The sequence below is a fragment of the Lissotriton helveticus genome, chromosome 6, assembly GCF_964261635.1.
Source record: "Lissotriton helveticus chromosome 6, aLisHel1.1, whole genome shotgun sequence".
Classification (NCBI taxonomy): domain Eukaryota; kingdom Metazoa; phylum Chordata; class Amphibia; order Caudata; family Salamandridae; genus Lissotriton; species Lissotriton helveticus.
In genome coordinates, this window is record NC_136067.1 from 1,681,522,425 (window position 1) to 1,681,538,389 (window position 15,965).

The 15,965-nt window shown below is 44.8% G+C and overlaps 1 protein-coding gene across 1 annotated transcript in view; it reads left to right on the top strand.

Moving 5' to 3' along the window:
- ANKEF1 (ankyrin repeat and EF-hand domain containing 1) overlaps nucleotides 1-15,965 on the top strand; it is a 301,953-nt gene that overhangs the window by 150,329 nt on the left and 135,659 nt on the right. Inside the window, exon 7 of the mRNA XM_078647084.1 lies at nucleotides 8,548-8,774. Coding sequence (XP_078503210.1) covers nucleotides 8,548-8,774 — 227 coding nt within the window. The remainder of the gene's footprint in view (nucleotides 1-8,547; nucleotides 8,775-15,965) is intronic.

Consider the following 15,965-nt stretch of genomic DNA (forward strand, 5'->3'; position numbering starts at 1 on the left):
TGGAAAGTTTGTTCAGATAGGCTATTGTACCACACTTATTTGCCACACTTATTTGCATGCTTAGCGTCCCATGGTTTCTAATGGGCACACATTTTCTTATACAAACTGTTAGACCCGGTATCCCTGGTTGGCTGAGGTAGGTACCTTAGGCCAAGTAGGGACCCACGTTCCAACGTCAGGGAAAGGAAGGTCACCTTTTTAGATAGCCCCACTCACCCCCTCGGTAGCTTGGCACGAGCAGCCAGGCTTATCTTCAAGGCAAATGTGTAAAGTATTTGCACCCACGCTCACAATAATCCAATGATGACACCACAAATAGACTCCACACGAGTTTTGTAAAAACGAGTATAAACTTTATGTAAAAAGATATACAATAAGACCACACAATATAAAACCAACATAGAGGTTGTGTAATAATTCTCCTGGATGGTTGTTAGGCCAGTCAGCCCTTGTAAGTTCTGGCGATATCAATGAGCACTTCTCAACATTCTCCTGTACTCCTAAAATCATATCATACAGTCGTAATGCTAGAATCAGATAATTGTGCAATGTAATATTACTGTCATGCATAACGTAACAATCAGGCACATTGCAAGATCAAATAATATAATGTGTGATACCACCACCACATATGTCGTTCTGCAAAAACATGGCAATTCATATACACTAATAAGGTATTTCGTTACGCAGGAGAAATACCATGCGCAATACTCTAATCAGGTAGATCGTTGTTCAGAAAGAATGCAATGTGTCATATGACAATTAGGTCATTTGTTATGCAGATAACAATGCCATGCATCATACACTAAACAGGTAGTTCAGTATGCAGGAATAATGCAATGCGTAATACTCTGATCAGGTACTTCGGTATCCAGAAATGATGCAATGTGTAATACGACAGTTAGGTACTCCGTTCTTCGGAAATGAAATAATGCGTAATATACTCAGGCCCGATCACCGGGCCTTAGGCGGTCTCTCCAACTCTCACAGTTGCCCCTCACACAGTACGATGTAATCCCAAAGTGCAGCTTCGCACTCCAGCCCCTGTACCACCACTCCTTTGGTGATACAGGCCACAATACAATCCGAAGCAGAGGCTTGCACTGCCAACACGAGAGAGAGGCAGAGAGCGTCTCCCTCCAAGCCTGCGCCCCACCCCAGGAGTCGACACATGTTACCTGGGGGCGCGAACTCACTCTCCTCTCCTCGGTCAGCAGCTGGGCCTCCAATACAGCTTTGTGAAATGGCAATGGCAGCTATGGGCCAGCAACTCAGATCCTCCTAGACTGCCGGTCGGGCCGCTTCACTTACGAAAGCACACGCACACAGCGTCACTGAATCGTCCTTCACTGCGGGTGCACGATCACTGGGCACTCCACAAACAAGTCTTTGGCTGCACGAAGATCACCCGCACAGCGTCGCGGAGACTCTCTTTATTTCGGTGCAAACAATAACACAGCAAATCCTCACAAATGTCTCATGGTGCACAATGCACCCGCACACAATGGCGTTGAGACTCACTTGGCTTCCGGTGCACACGATGACAAGGCAAATCCTCATGAAGGTCTCACTGTGCACAACTCACCCGCACACAACGGCGTTGAGACTCACTTGGATTCCGGTGCACACTATCGCAAGGCGACTCCTTCGAGGGTCTCAGGCTAGACAGAGCACATACACACAATGTCTCTGAAACACACTAGGACTCCAGGTGCCACGATCACAGGGCGTGCCTTACGAAGATCTCTAAGAGTCTTCTTTGGAAACGTTTGTATTCCTGTGTTTCCGAACAGGAAGCCAGCTCACCTCAGGCCCTTGGGGACAGTTACTTCAGGACACAGCACACCGCAAAGTTATTCAAGCAGGGGTACACAGCACACAGCAAAGTCCCTTTAGCCATTCCTTGGTTGAAACAGCAAACTGCAGGCCAGTCCCAGATCACACAGCACAATCAGTCCTATCCATCAGTCTCTTCAATTGTTTCTTCCATGGCAAAGGTCCTCTTGACCACGAAGTAGCTCCAGTCTTGTTCACACTTGATCAAGCCGTTCTCCCGAGTACAGGGGTTTCAGCTCTCATAGTTTTACCCCTCAATGGCTTTGAAGTCTTTGTGCTTTAGGGGGCACTGACTCCTGCTCAAACCAGTTCTGGGTGCCTCCCTGCCAGTGACCCCTTCTTCCTTCGATTAGTGGGGGTCTGGACTTTCAGTCAATCAGCAGGTTGTTTTATAACAGCAGCCCTGGCCTCTTCACCTCTAGGGGCTTTTCCTCCCCCTACACTCCAGATGCTGGTCAGCCTGTGGCTGTCTCACCTCCTCCCCTGGGTGAAGACATTCCCCAGATCCTATCGCTTCAATCCATAGCCAAGCAGAGACACGCAGAAATGTCAGAGCAGAAAAATGCAGCTACTTTTAAAAGTGTGGCTTCTGAACACACAATGCAATAAAACACCTACATCAAAAGATGTGTTATTACATGGTGAGTTTAGGCATACTACACTTCAGCTTTCCATCTTAAGCCTTAGGGATGACAGGCTGGAAACCTTATTACACAGCCCTCCCATTCTGTCCTATGGGCAAGATGGCCTTTCAACAGTGAAAAACGAAATGGAGATTATTTCACTGTAAGGACATGACACACACCTTAGTACATGTCCTACCTTTCACATACACTACACCATGTCCGGGGGGACCCCAGACCTACCACAGGGGTGTCTTAGGTGCACATAAAGGGATGTGTGTGCACTTGACAGAACAACATGGCAGTTTCACTTACTGCGTGCAGGCCCTGCAATGGCTGGCCTGAATTCCCTTTTTAAGGCTACTTGTGTGGGTGGCACAAATAGTGATGCAGGCACACATAGTGCACCTTACTAGGGACTTTTTCTAGTAAGGCAAACATACCAATCATGGACAGCCAATTACCATTACTTTATACAGGGAACACTTAACCTTTGACACTGGTTAGCAGTGGCAAAGTGTGCAAAGCATCTAAGTTGGCAACACCAAGTAAGAAAAAGGTCTAGGGGGAAAGCCAAATGTTTGGGGACTTTAGAAAGGGCCAATTCCTACACTAATAAACACAAAAAGTATCAAAGGGTCTACAGCGAGTGCCTGGAGTGAAAGAACTACCTAATGTGAACACTGTGTCTATCCTAGTCTTCGAGAAGGGTAACCTTACCTCTAGAAAGAGAGGGACAGGTCAAGAAGAAACCCATCAGTCACCACACGGATCCGCCCTTCATCATTTGGGATTCTTATTTTGACCCAAAGTTAGAACCTCTGTCCCTGCAGAATGAGGAAGAGATGGAAATAACCCTCATCTGCTTAGTGAGATGTTGATGGAGTCCTACCTATCTCAGTCTGAGGATGACTAAAGTTGCAGTGCAAATGAAACAAAAGTGAGGGGAAAAAAGTGTGTTTAAAATTGGGGGAGGGAGTCCGAAAGTAATTTTATTTTGGTGTGACTCACTCCACCAATGTTAAAAGATCATAGGCAGTCCATGGATATTGCTGCCCAGGTGTGAAAAAATATAAGGTCGACATGTTTCAGCAAATGATGGACTATTGTGTCCTTGCTTTCTTCAGGACCTAACCAGCTGTCGCTACTGCAAAAGTGAAAAAATAATAAACGAGTGATAATAGGATATTTAGATAAAGTACAAGATCACCTGATTCTCTAGGTGTCCTTGCTTCATCTTTTCTCATGGACTGTGTTTTTCACTGTGAACAAGAAGCAAGAAAAATGACATAGTGTAAATTTAGGTGAAGTTCCACATCATGGCAGTATTGCAGATCAGGAAAATATCCCTATTGATGCTATATTCAGAAGATATATACATAGACCCTCTATTAGGGCTTTTTGTTAACATCGTTATGGGTATACTTTTACAATCCAAACTACCAAGTTCCATCTTACCGGTCTCGAGAGAGATGGAGGCCTCACCCCTCCTGGCTGCGGCTCAGGGAAAGATTAGAGCACTGCTCTAATGAAAGAAAAGGAAGAAATCTGTCAAGATGCTCCCTCTCTAGCAAAAGTGTAAAAAACTGGTGAACGCTATATCGTTGAAAAAAATGAAATTCCCATTGTGATCGTTACATCGATCAATGGCGACGAAAGTTATCTAGATGTTGTTTCTCAAGACACTCCTTGTTCACCGAACATATTGCTGCTCGGAACGAACAACAGCGTCGTTATATGAGAAACCCAAAGTATAAAAATACTTCGGTAATGCTCATGTATCAGAGAGCTCAAAGAATCTGAAGTTACTCACAGTCAAGGGTTTGACGAACGCGCTCACCTGTCCGTCGGTACTCTATTGCTAGCGTCCAAGCCGACTGGGGAGGTACCGCGACAGGGAGTGCGTAGGTGTTAAAAGCCCGACGGCTATTGGATGCAGTTAGTCACGTGGACCAATCAGGGCTGTATACAGCCCGGTGAACATTGTTTTCAAGAAAGGTCACTTGTGGTAGAGCTCGCCATGGTTAAAGCAAGATATTTAATGCATCTGCATTAAAAAAATGATCGTTTTTGGTATGATAATGCCATCCCGTTCCTATTTTAATTTTTAACAATCTTTTTCTTGAAAGACGGCTAAAGGGTGAGAAAAGCAAAAGTGCCTGAAACTACCAAAACTACGGTGTCCGGATCTCTGGTATCTGTGGATATATATGAAAACAACAATGAACTTTATTGACAATGATGTTATGTCTGGTACTAGAGATAGTAAAGCAAGACACCAAGTGTGGCCCGGGAATGGCTATTTAGAGCCTTGATCTCTATTACTATTGTGTTTGCACAATCTATAAACTACTTAACAGAATTACAGGTCATCAATGTAGTTATAAAACCGATCTGTAAAAACAGATCATTAAAATGAAATGATGATAATGTCAAATATTGTGTACTATATTGCAACTAGCTTCCTGAGAGGAACGTAAGTAATGTATCCCATTTATATCTTGATCGATCGTGATGTGAGCCAGTTAGGAAATGGGGTGGGGGGGGCCGGCTTTGGTAGTGATAGCCTGGCATCTGGTATGTACCACAATGGTGGTAAAGCAGTTTTAGGTTAAGCAAATGGTGACCCTTCTATGATGAATATAATGATACCGTGGTGTTTTGTCAGAACATGGAAATCATCATAGGTGATCATGATAAAGTGGACCACGGGATTTCACCATTTAATCCTAGTCGGTTAGTGCCCAGTTTGAAGACCCATTTTTGTTCCTTTACCAAGAGGTATTTAGATACATCTGTGATGTGAGTTGGAATGTACGGCTGTTCTAGAACTGTCCATTGGAAAGCAGTTGAATGGTGTTTGGCCTCCAAGAAATGGTTGGTCAGTTTGGTTGCCTGTCTTTTACATCTGATTGTACTTTTGTGTTCAGATATTCTGACCTTGATCTTACGGGTTGTCATTCCGATATATCTGAGACCGGAGGGGCAAGTGATAAGATAGATTATTCTTTTGCTGTCACAGGTGGTAAATTTGGTCTGAATCCATGGTTTACTGGTTCCTATATCAATCTCATTTGATCTCTTAGTCTGCGGGCAAGCTTGGCAAGAGCCACAGGGATGATGACCTGTTACTGGGGGTAGGTCCCAGATGGTACCTACTGCCCTGGGCACTTTGTTGCGAGGTCTAGTATGGCAACAAAGTGCCCAGTACAAAGAGATGTAAAAGACAGGCAACCAAACTGACCAACCATTTCTTGGAGGCCAAACAGCATCCAACTGCTTTCCAATGGACAGTTCTAGAACAGCCGTACATTCCAACTCACATCACAGATGTATCTAAATACCTCTTGGAAAAGGAACAAAAATGGGTCTTCAAACTGGGCACTAACCAATTAGGATTAAATGATGAAATCCTGTGGTCCACTTTATGATGATCACCTATGATAATTTCCATGTTCTGACAAAACACCACGGTATCATTATATTCATAGAAGGGTCACCATTTGCTTAACCTAAAACCGCATTACCACCATTGCGGTACATACCAGATGCCAGGCTATCACTACCAAAGCCGCCCCCCCCACCCACCTCATTTCCTAACTGGCTCACATCACGATCGATCACTTTATTAATGGGATACATTACTTACGTTCCTCTCAGGAAGCTCGTTGCAATATAGTTCACGATATTTGACATTATCATCATTTCATTTTAATGATCTGTTTTTACAGATCGGTTTTATAACTACATTGATGACCGGTAATTCTGTTAAGTAGTTTATAGATTGTGCAAACACAATAGTAGTAGAGATCAAGGCTCTAAATAGCCATTCCCGGGCCACACTCAGTGTCTTGCTTTACTATCTCTAGTACCAGACATAACATCATTGTCAATAAAGTTCATTGTTGTTTTCATATATATCCACAGATACCAGAGATCCGGACACCGTAGTTTTGGTAGTTTCTGGCACTTTTGCTTTTCTCACCCTTTAGCCGTCTTTCAAGAACAAGATTGTTAAAAATTAAAATAGGAACGGGATGGCATTATCATACCAAAAACGATAATTTTTTTAATGCAGATGCATTTAATCTCTTGCTTTAACCATGGCAAGCTCTACCACAAGTGACCTTTACCGCTAACGAATCACAGGACAGTTTTCTTGAAAACAACGTTCACCGGGCTGTATACAGCCCTGATTGGCCCACGTGACGAACTGCATCTAATAGCCGTCGGGCTTTTAACACCTACGCACTCCCTGTCCCGGTACCTCCCCAGTCGGCTTGGACGCTGGCAATAGAGTACCGACGGACAGGTGAGCGTGTTCGTCAAACCCTTGACTGTGAGTAACTTCAGATTCTTTGAGCTCTCTGATACATGAGCATTACCGAAGTATTTTTATACTTTGGGTTTCTCATATAACGACGCTGTTGTTCGTTCCGAGCAGCAATATGTTCAGTGAACAAGGAGTGTCTTGAGAAACAACATCTATATAACTTTCGTCGCCATTGATCGATGTAACTATCGCAATGGGAATTTCATTTTTTCAAAGATATAGCGTTCACCAGTTTTTTACACTTTTGCTAGAGAGGGAGCATCTTGACAGATTTCTTCCTTTTCTTTCATTAGAGCCATGCTCTACTCTTTCCCTGAGCCGCAGCCAGGAGGGGTGAGGCCTCCATCTCTCACGAGACCGGTAAGATGGAACTTAGTAGTTTGGATTATAAAAGTATACCCATAACGATGTTAACAACAAGCCCTAATAGAGGGTCTACGTATATATCTTCTGAATATAGCATCTATAGGGATATTTTCCTGATCTGCAACACTGCCATGATGTGGAACGTCACCTAAATTTACACTTCGTCATTTTTCTTGCTTCTTGTTCACAGTGAAAAACACAGTCCATGAGAAAAGATAAAGCAAGGACACCTAGAGAATCAGGTGATCTCGTACTTTATCTAAATATCCTATTATCACTCGTTTATTATTTTTTCACTTTTGCAGTAGCGACAGCTGGTTAGGTCCTGAAGAAAGCAAGGACACAATAGTCCATCATTTGCTGAAACATGTCGACCTTATATCTTTTCACACCTGGGCAGCAATATCCACAGACTGCCTAAGATCTTTTAACATTGGTGGAGTGAGTCACACCAAAATAAAATTACTTTAGGACTCCCTCACCCAATTTTAAACACACTTTTTTCCCCTCACTTTTGTTTCATTTGCACTAGCACTTTAGTCATCCTCACACTGAGATAGGTAGGACTCCGTCAACATCTTGCCAAGCAGATGAGGGTTATTTCCATCTCTTCCTCATTCTGCAGGGACAGAGGTTCTACCTTTGGGTCAAAATAAGAATCCCAAATGATGAAGGGCGGATCCGTATGGTGACTGATGGGTTTCTTCTTGACATGTCCCTCTCTTTCTAGAGGTAAGGTTACCCTTCTAGAAGACTAGGATAGACGCAGTGTTCACATTAGGTAGTTCTTTCACTCCAGGCACTCGCTGTAGACCCTTTGATACTTTTTGTGTTTATGAGTTGTAGGAGGGATCGTGTCAAAGCTTGGTCTTAAAACTCCCTAGGGCCCCAAACCCATCGTATTGTTGTTATTTTACCAATTCCTACACTAACATATGTGAGCTGCTGCTATGGAGAAATATTGCTCCTAAGTACCTTGGCAGACCATGTATTGTTGGTTCCCAGTTCAGCAATGGATGTGCAAAGGTCTTTGTAGTCTCTTCATTGTAGCAACACAATTGGAAATCCATATGTGTCTGTTTAAATCCGAGAGTGTTCTGGATCTTTCTGGTTGTTGTACTGCATTGAAATGTATTAATTAATATTTATATAGAGAAACCAAAGTTGAAATTAAGTGTTTCCAGTCCTAGATTCTGGGTACATGGCCGTTCCCATTACTTGACAAATTTTCAAAGCTTCATATAGGTAGAGAGACCTAAAAATAGTTAATAATGCAGTTGGGATATGTGCATTAATATATGGTTTCAGATTTAAAGAAGGAAAAAGGCCATGTGCTTTAGAACATGTTTCTCACATCTCTTTCCATTTCTCACTTTCTTCTTATAACAGTGCTAATGTGAATGCAACTGACAATTTCCTGTGGACGCCTTTACACCATGCTTGCCATGCAGGCCAGGTAGACATAGCTGAGCTTCTAGTGAACTCAGGCGCAAAAATAGATGCCACCGCCTTAAATGGATCAACGCCACTAATGAGAGCAATTGAAAGTTGTAGCTTGACGTGTGTGCAGTATTTATTAAGTGTTGGAGCCAAAGTCCAGCTTACCAACAGAAAAGGTAAAACTTTAAAACATATTGTTGGGGTACATTTGATTTTTGATCACTAGAATTGTAAAATGTCTATTTTTATTCTAAGCAGTTTCCTTCTTATTGTCCTAGCATGTAATGTGATTTACGCCAATCTTTTTCCAGCTCACGTGTAGGTTTCCAAACAAAAAAGAAAACGAACTGTGGGACGTCAAAAACGTTTCTAATTGTGTCCCCCAATAGTAGCCATTGTTGCCTAGATTTCAGTTTTGGAACCTTTTTTTTTACAGAGTTTTTTATAGAGCGAACTTGACCCGAAGGTATCAGAGCACTTTACATAACACCAGTTGCATTACATGAGGACACATTGGGGAAGATTTATGATGGCCTTGCGCCACGTTTACGCCGCTGTTGCGTCACGCAAGGCGGCGTAAACGTGGCGCATCCCTACGAACGATTTACAACGTGACGCATCTAGGCAGATGCGTCACGTTGTAAAGCCCTGCGCCGCTTGTGGGCGTTCCGGCGCAGGGTGGGCGTTCCGGGGCAGGTGCGCCTCGCAAAAGTGGCTGAGTGAAATCTATAAGATTTCACTCAGTCACTTTCACGCCAATGCTGCGTCAAAAGCCTGCGCCTGCTTGAAGCAGGCGTAGGTCTTGATGCAGCATTGGTCAGATAGGGCATCCCCCGAGCCTTGCTGGAGCTGCGTCGCGCTTGCGACGCAACTCCAGCAATGCGCCGCCTTTACGGCACAGATGCGTCACGCATCTGTGCCGTTTTTGCCCCATGGTGCGCCGCATTGTAAATGCGCGCACCATGGGTGGCGGAGCTGTGGCGCACTGTGGCGCACATTAACTGGCGCATCCCTGGGGATGCGCCAGTTAACATAAATCTGCCCCATTCATTTTTGTTAGGCATGCGGAGAAGGCATGCGAAGAATAAGTGATTTGCCCAGAATCGCAGGATGTTCTGCGAGACTCAAACTCAGTTCCCCAGATTCGAGGTCGACCGCCCTAGCCGTTAGGCCAACTCCTCTCCCTAAACCTTATTTCCATTTCTTTAGCGACTTTTGCCTTTTTAGGTCATTAGCTTAAATGTCTCTGGCCCACATGCATCAAGCATTTTTGTAGTCGCAAACGGTGCGATTCCTTAAAATCGGCCGTTTGCGAATGCAAAAGTGCTTTTTGGGATGCATGAAGCAATTTTAGAATTCGTAACATTTTTGCGAGTTCTAAAATTGCGGGTGCTTTTAAGAAGTCGCATATGTGCGATTTCTTAAAAGCAATGCATCATTACTTTTAGAAGTGGAAATTCGCAATTAGGGTGCCAAATTTACCGAGTGGTTGAACCACTCGGTAAATTTGGAAAAAGTGTTTAAAATGGTGAAAATTTTTTTTTTCAACATTCATGTTTCACACACACATGTCCTTAGGACATGTGTGTGTGAAACATGATGCAAAAAATACATTTCAGGGGTGCATGGGGGGTCCTTTGGACCCCCCCCTGCACCCATGAAATTTTCAAAGTGCCACTCGCAATTTGGTGATGCCTTCCCATTGACTCCTATGGGCCTTTTGGCCCATAGGAATCAATGGGAATTGCGAAAATTTACTTAAGAATTCGGTATTCATTTGGGATTCGGTAAAAATTGCGATTTTTACCGAATCCAAATGAATACCGAAAATAATGATGCATAGCATTTTGCACTTCTTAATTTGCGATTCCTTATTTTTCGCAAATTAGGAAGTGCAAAATGTAACAATGATGCATGTGGGCCTCTGTTTCTGTTATATTTGTTTCTCTCCTGCCTCTCTCTCTAGTCTCAGTGTATTCCAAAATAAAGTCAGGACATGGGACTTATTCAGCTTTTCTCCACTTTTGTGTTAACCAGTCCTCTTTCAAGTATTTATCTTGAAATAGAATATGTTGCCCAACTGCAATTTTAGTAATATGCCCAGTCTTCCCCTTCCCAAATTCACATTGCCTGAAAACATCCGGGTTTCAGAACAAACAAAAACTAAAGCTGGGAAGAAATGCGACTAGATGTTGGCACTGACTAGTGGTACTGGTTCTATGAGAGTTTTCTTCTGTGACAGTGGCACAGAGAGACAAAACCTGTAAGATCTCATTTGCAACCTTTTCTTATTTATGGCTAGATGTACTAACATTAGGAATTTTTCCCAATTGTAGACCTACCTCATGACATTAATGCAATTTGCAACCCATTAGGAATCGCTGCCATCACAGGAGTGGTGCTAAGGTCCGCACAGCAGTCCACCATGTCTTTGAATGCTTTATAATGAAGTAATCTTTTTTAGAATGTAGTCCATTTTCTGTAAAGGAAAACGCGATGCGTTTAAAAAGAAAAAATTTAACTTTGCAGTTCCATTTTTTGAAGTAGGCAAAAATATTTTTATTTACATTCTCAAAGGAAAAGTGGTTCCTAGGGGACTTCTTTCCCATTGCGAATGGGTTACCCCCACTTTTAAACTGGTGGTAAAGTATTACTGTTTTGTGACTGGAATTCAGTTGCAAAACAGTAATACATACCATACCGGTATTAGGAAGGGTCACCCAAAAATCTCACCTTCTTAAAACTGAATCAGTATGTATTCGCAATTCCAAACTGCGATTCAGTAACATTTTACCAAATTGCATTTTGGGATAGATACATACCAATATGCATATGTCCGGTCGCAAATGACCCTATACTGTGAATCAGGTTGTTGGCAACCAGAAAAATGCTTGATACATCTACCCACTAGTGCTATTTTAAAGCAACAGATTGACATCTGTCTGGCTGTTGGGTTGGTGCGTGGAGGTACATTGCTGGTACTTCAAGAGGGTAATATTTTTGCTAAGTTAGTGATGGCACCTTTTGTGAGCTTTTATATGATGAAAGGGCACTTACATCGGTTCTCTAATGTTGATATCTGATCAAAGCATTCTGCTGTGTCTGCACTAAATTGGGAGTTGGCTTTTGCAAGATTTTTCATCTTATTGTGGCGATAAAGTCGCAATTCCATAAACAGGCTCTTATTGAGTGGTTCCGGTACCCTGTAGCACTGGGAAGGGCATGGGTATCTTTGGGTTAATTTGGGTGAGGGAAAAACAATCAAGAGGGTGTGTCAAATGAATACTGTGACAGCAGAGGCTCAGCAAAGGCACAGATGTACTCATCAGGAGCGGCCCATGGAGGTAAGAGTGGTGGGGCGGGGTGGGGACTTGACAGATGACAACGAGGGAAAATTAAATAAATGATCAATTTCCCCTCGTTATTGTCTGTTGAGTCCCACCCTCCCATCGCTTTTACTTGCACAGGGCCGCTCCTAGTACTCAGGTTAACTGAGGACAGTGGCATGCACAACAACATTCATAGACTTAGCGATGCAGTGGCACTGGGTTGCCAAAAGTTGAAACAGAGACACTGATCTTGGATGAGGACGGAGATAAACTTAGAGACTGATACAAGGCAGAGTCATGGGGAATCAAGGGCCATATGTATGAAATTTCGGATTTGCAATTTCCGAATCCACAGCAATCGCTATTTAGGAATCGCAAAACGGTATGTATGTAACCACTGAGTCCATAAATAGTGATTCCTATCTATTTGCAAATAGAAAATCACAAAATAAGAAATCGCAAAATCGAGATATCCTAATCGTAAATCGTAAATTAGGAAACAGAGCTTTCTGGATGCAGAATGATAATGTCAGACCTGGATGTTTACAAACATAGGGTTTGGTCACAACCCAGAGGCCTAGGAAGGTGCTGGAAGTAAGGAGTGCTCTTGCATCACCACTGCCAGTGTATCATACCATTCCTAGAGGAGACCATGGCTACTGAAGTTGGGAACAAGGACTCTGGGAGTAGGAAGAGGAAGGCAAACGTCTCTCAGAAGAAGCTGGAGCTCCTGACAGAAGAATGTGTCTCCCATATGGACCACCTGTTTGGGAAGGCCTCCTTCACAGTCCCAGAGAGACACCAAAAAACAAGGATCTGGACCATCATCCTGAAGAAGGTTTACTCCCTAACAGTCACCTAGAGGATCATTTCAGAGATCCACAAAATGATCTCTGGAATTATCCTAGATCTGGAGGTCTCGTTTGAAGGAGAAGGTGGGTGCATGATGGCTGAGGCACATGGAACAGGTGTAGGACCCTCAAAACACCTCCCTTTGACTCCCGTGGAGAGAGAGGACCCTGGAACCAGCTGACTGACAGCTCCAATACAGCAGGCACCAGACGGTGTTCCATACATCATACCTCACAGCACCAATAACTCCATTGAGATGATTACCCCACCTTGGCAATACACCGTGGGAGTTGCAATACGCAGTTGCTTGCTGTTCTTTGTGTTGATGAGTACACCAAACATATATGTACAACATAACATGTCACAAACACATAAAGAAGAATCACAACAATATTGTGGGCAAACATTAACCATTTATTTACACTAACTATTTAAATGTATTTCCACAGATCATAGCCCAAACATGTCAGGATGCATTGCATCTGAAGGGGCTACTGATACTGATGTGGTCATTGAGGACACAATGCCACCACCCCCTCAGCCCATCACCGCAACTCCAACTGCTAAGAGAGCAACCATCTAATGACTGCCAGAGTTTGTGGACATAGATGATGGACAATCGCAGTGCAGGGACCCCACAATATCGGAGGGCAGGACACACAGACAGATCAGAGGCCAAACATCAGCAGCCCATACAGACAACGTGACAGATGACATGTCAGAGAGTTCTCCTGTGTATGATGGCTTGGAGAGGTCCATCATTTCCGTCCAACTCCCGCAGACAAAACAAATACGTACTGTCAGTAGGCATCTACTATGAATATCTACTTCAATACAGAAATTGGAGAAAGGGCAGAACCAGTGGCTAGCAGCAGTGGGGAAGGAGCACAGTGTGCAGAGACAAAGGCAAAGGCAGTACCTGGGAAGGTTTGATTCATTCAACCAGTCCTTCAACCGCTTGGCAGTAGCCACAAAAACACTAGCAAGGCGAACTGTGAACATTCAAACTGACATGGGGCACTGCAGTCCCCAACATCCTGCCCCTTCCTGAGAGCGAAGCGGGCTCTAGCCTCAGTGGCATGTCCATTCAGGAGGCGTGCATTTCCAGACGTTCATACCAACATACTTCTGGGACTGACATGTCAACTGTCCCACAGTCTGCTGTTGCTGACAAGGCACCCAAACCCAGAGGCCGAAACCAGTGAACCACTGTACACTCAGAGAAATTAGTCACCTTTATTTTCTTAGCCATTACTCACTTTGTTGTTTCTTATAATCAATATTACATCCACAAGGATACAGTTGATCCATGAGTGAAACAATGTTGTCACTAGCTGATTAAAAGGTGGGTTCCTAGTTATCCACCATCATATGCAAGGTCTCATTATTCAATGTTTAATTACTCTTACCTCAGAAATAGTTGTTGGTGATCTCTGTGCATCATGCACGTCACTCTGCTGCAAGTATACTCTCCTGTTGCACCTGCAGTGGTGGAAGTTCATCAGCAGAGTCAGAATTAGGCTCCATGGGGATTTTGTGCAGACCCTTCTTTATTGCAGTGTTGTGCAGTATGGCACATGTGGCAATAATCTTGCCGCATGTACCTAATCTGTATAGTAGTGTCCCGCCGGTCTTGTGGAGGCTGCGAAACTGGATACCAAAGGTCCTCTCTATGGTAGAACTCGTTGTCCTGTGTGCCCTTTTATACTGCATTTCAAATCTTGTCCTTAGAGTCAGGTACTATGTGAGTATCCAGAGAAGCAAGGCATAGGCACTGTCACCTTACATGCATTAAAAGGAACACCATTAGGTCACATTACACACACTGCCCTGGCCAATGTATTCATTCATTGAGCTGGAAGCACGCCGAGATCAACGCCTTACTCAAAAAACCCAAGGCGGACCCCAAGGACCTCAAGAACTTCCGGCCCATCTTCCTGCTCCCGTTCCCGTTCCCGGCAAAGGTCATCGAGAAGACCGTCAACGAACAAGTGACCCGCTACCTCGAGGAGAACATCATCCTGGACCCTTCCCAGTCCGGGTTCTACAGCAACCACAGCACTGAGACTGCCCTCATCGCCGCCAACAATGACATCAAGTCCCTGCTGGAGAAACGGCGGCCCTCATCCTCCTGGACCTGTCAGCCGCCTTCGACACGGTCTGCCACCACACACTACGAACACGCGACCACAACGCTGGGATCCAAGAGAAGGCCCTGGACTGGACCACCTACTTCCACTCCGGCAGAACACAGAGCGTCCGCCTTCCCCCCTTCTGCTCCAAAGCCACCGAGATCATCTGCAGCGTACCCCAGGGCTCATCCCTCAGTCCAACTCTGTTTAACGTCTACATGGCACCGGTCGCCCGTCGGCACGACCTCAACATCATCTCCTATGTCGATGACACCCAGCTGATCCTCTCCCTCACCAAGGACCCCCACACCGCCAAAACCAACCTTCACGAAGGAATGAAAGCCTTCGCTGAATGGATGAGGAACAGCCGACTGAAGCTGAACTCGGACAAGATGGAGTTCCTCATTCTCGGAACCACCCCTTTGGCCTGACTCCTTGTGGCCGACCAGACTGGGAACCGTCCCAACACCCACCGACCAGGCACACAACCTAGGGGTCATCCTCGACTTCACCCTCTCCATGACTAAACAGGTCAACGCCGTATCCTCCTCCTGCTTCAACACCCTCTGCATGCTCCGCAGGATCTACAAGTGGATCCCCACTGAAGTGAGAAGAACGGTCACCCAGGCCCTCGTCAGCAGCAGGTTGCACTACGGAAACACCCTCTACGCAGGAGCCTAGACCAAACTCCTGAGATGGCTCCAACGCATCCAGAACACCTCTGCACGCCTGATCCTCGACATTCCTCGCCGCAGTCACATCACACCCCACCTGAGAGACCTGCCCTGGCTCCCAGTCAACAAGAGGATAACCTTCAGGCTCCTCACCCATGCACACAAGGCACTCCACTACACCGGACCAACGTACCTCAACAGACGACTCAGCTTCTACACCCCCACCCGCCAGCTCTGCTCCGCCGACCTCGCATTTGCCACAGTCCCCCGCTTCAGAAGAGCGACTTCCGGTGGCTGCTCGTTCTCCCACCTCTCCGCCACGGCCTGGAACACCCTCCCCATCCACCTACGGCAGACCTAAGACTTGCTGACCTTCAGAA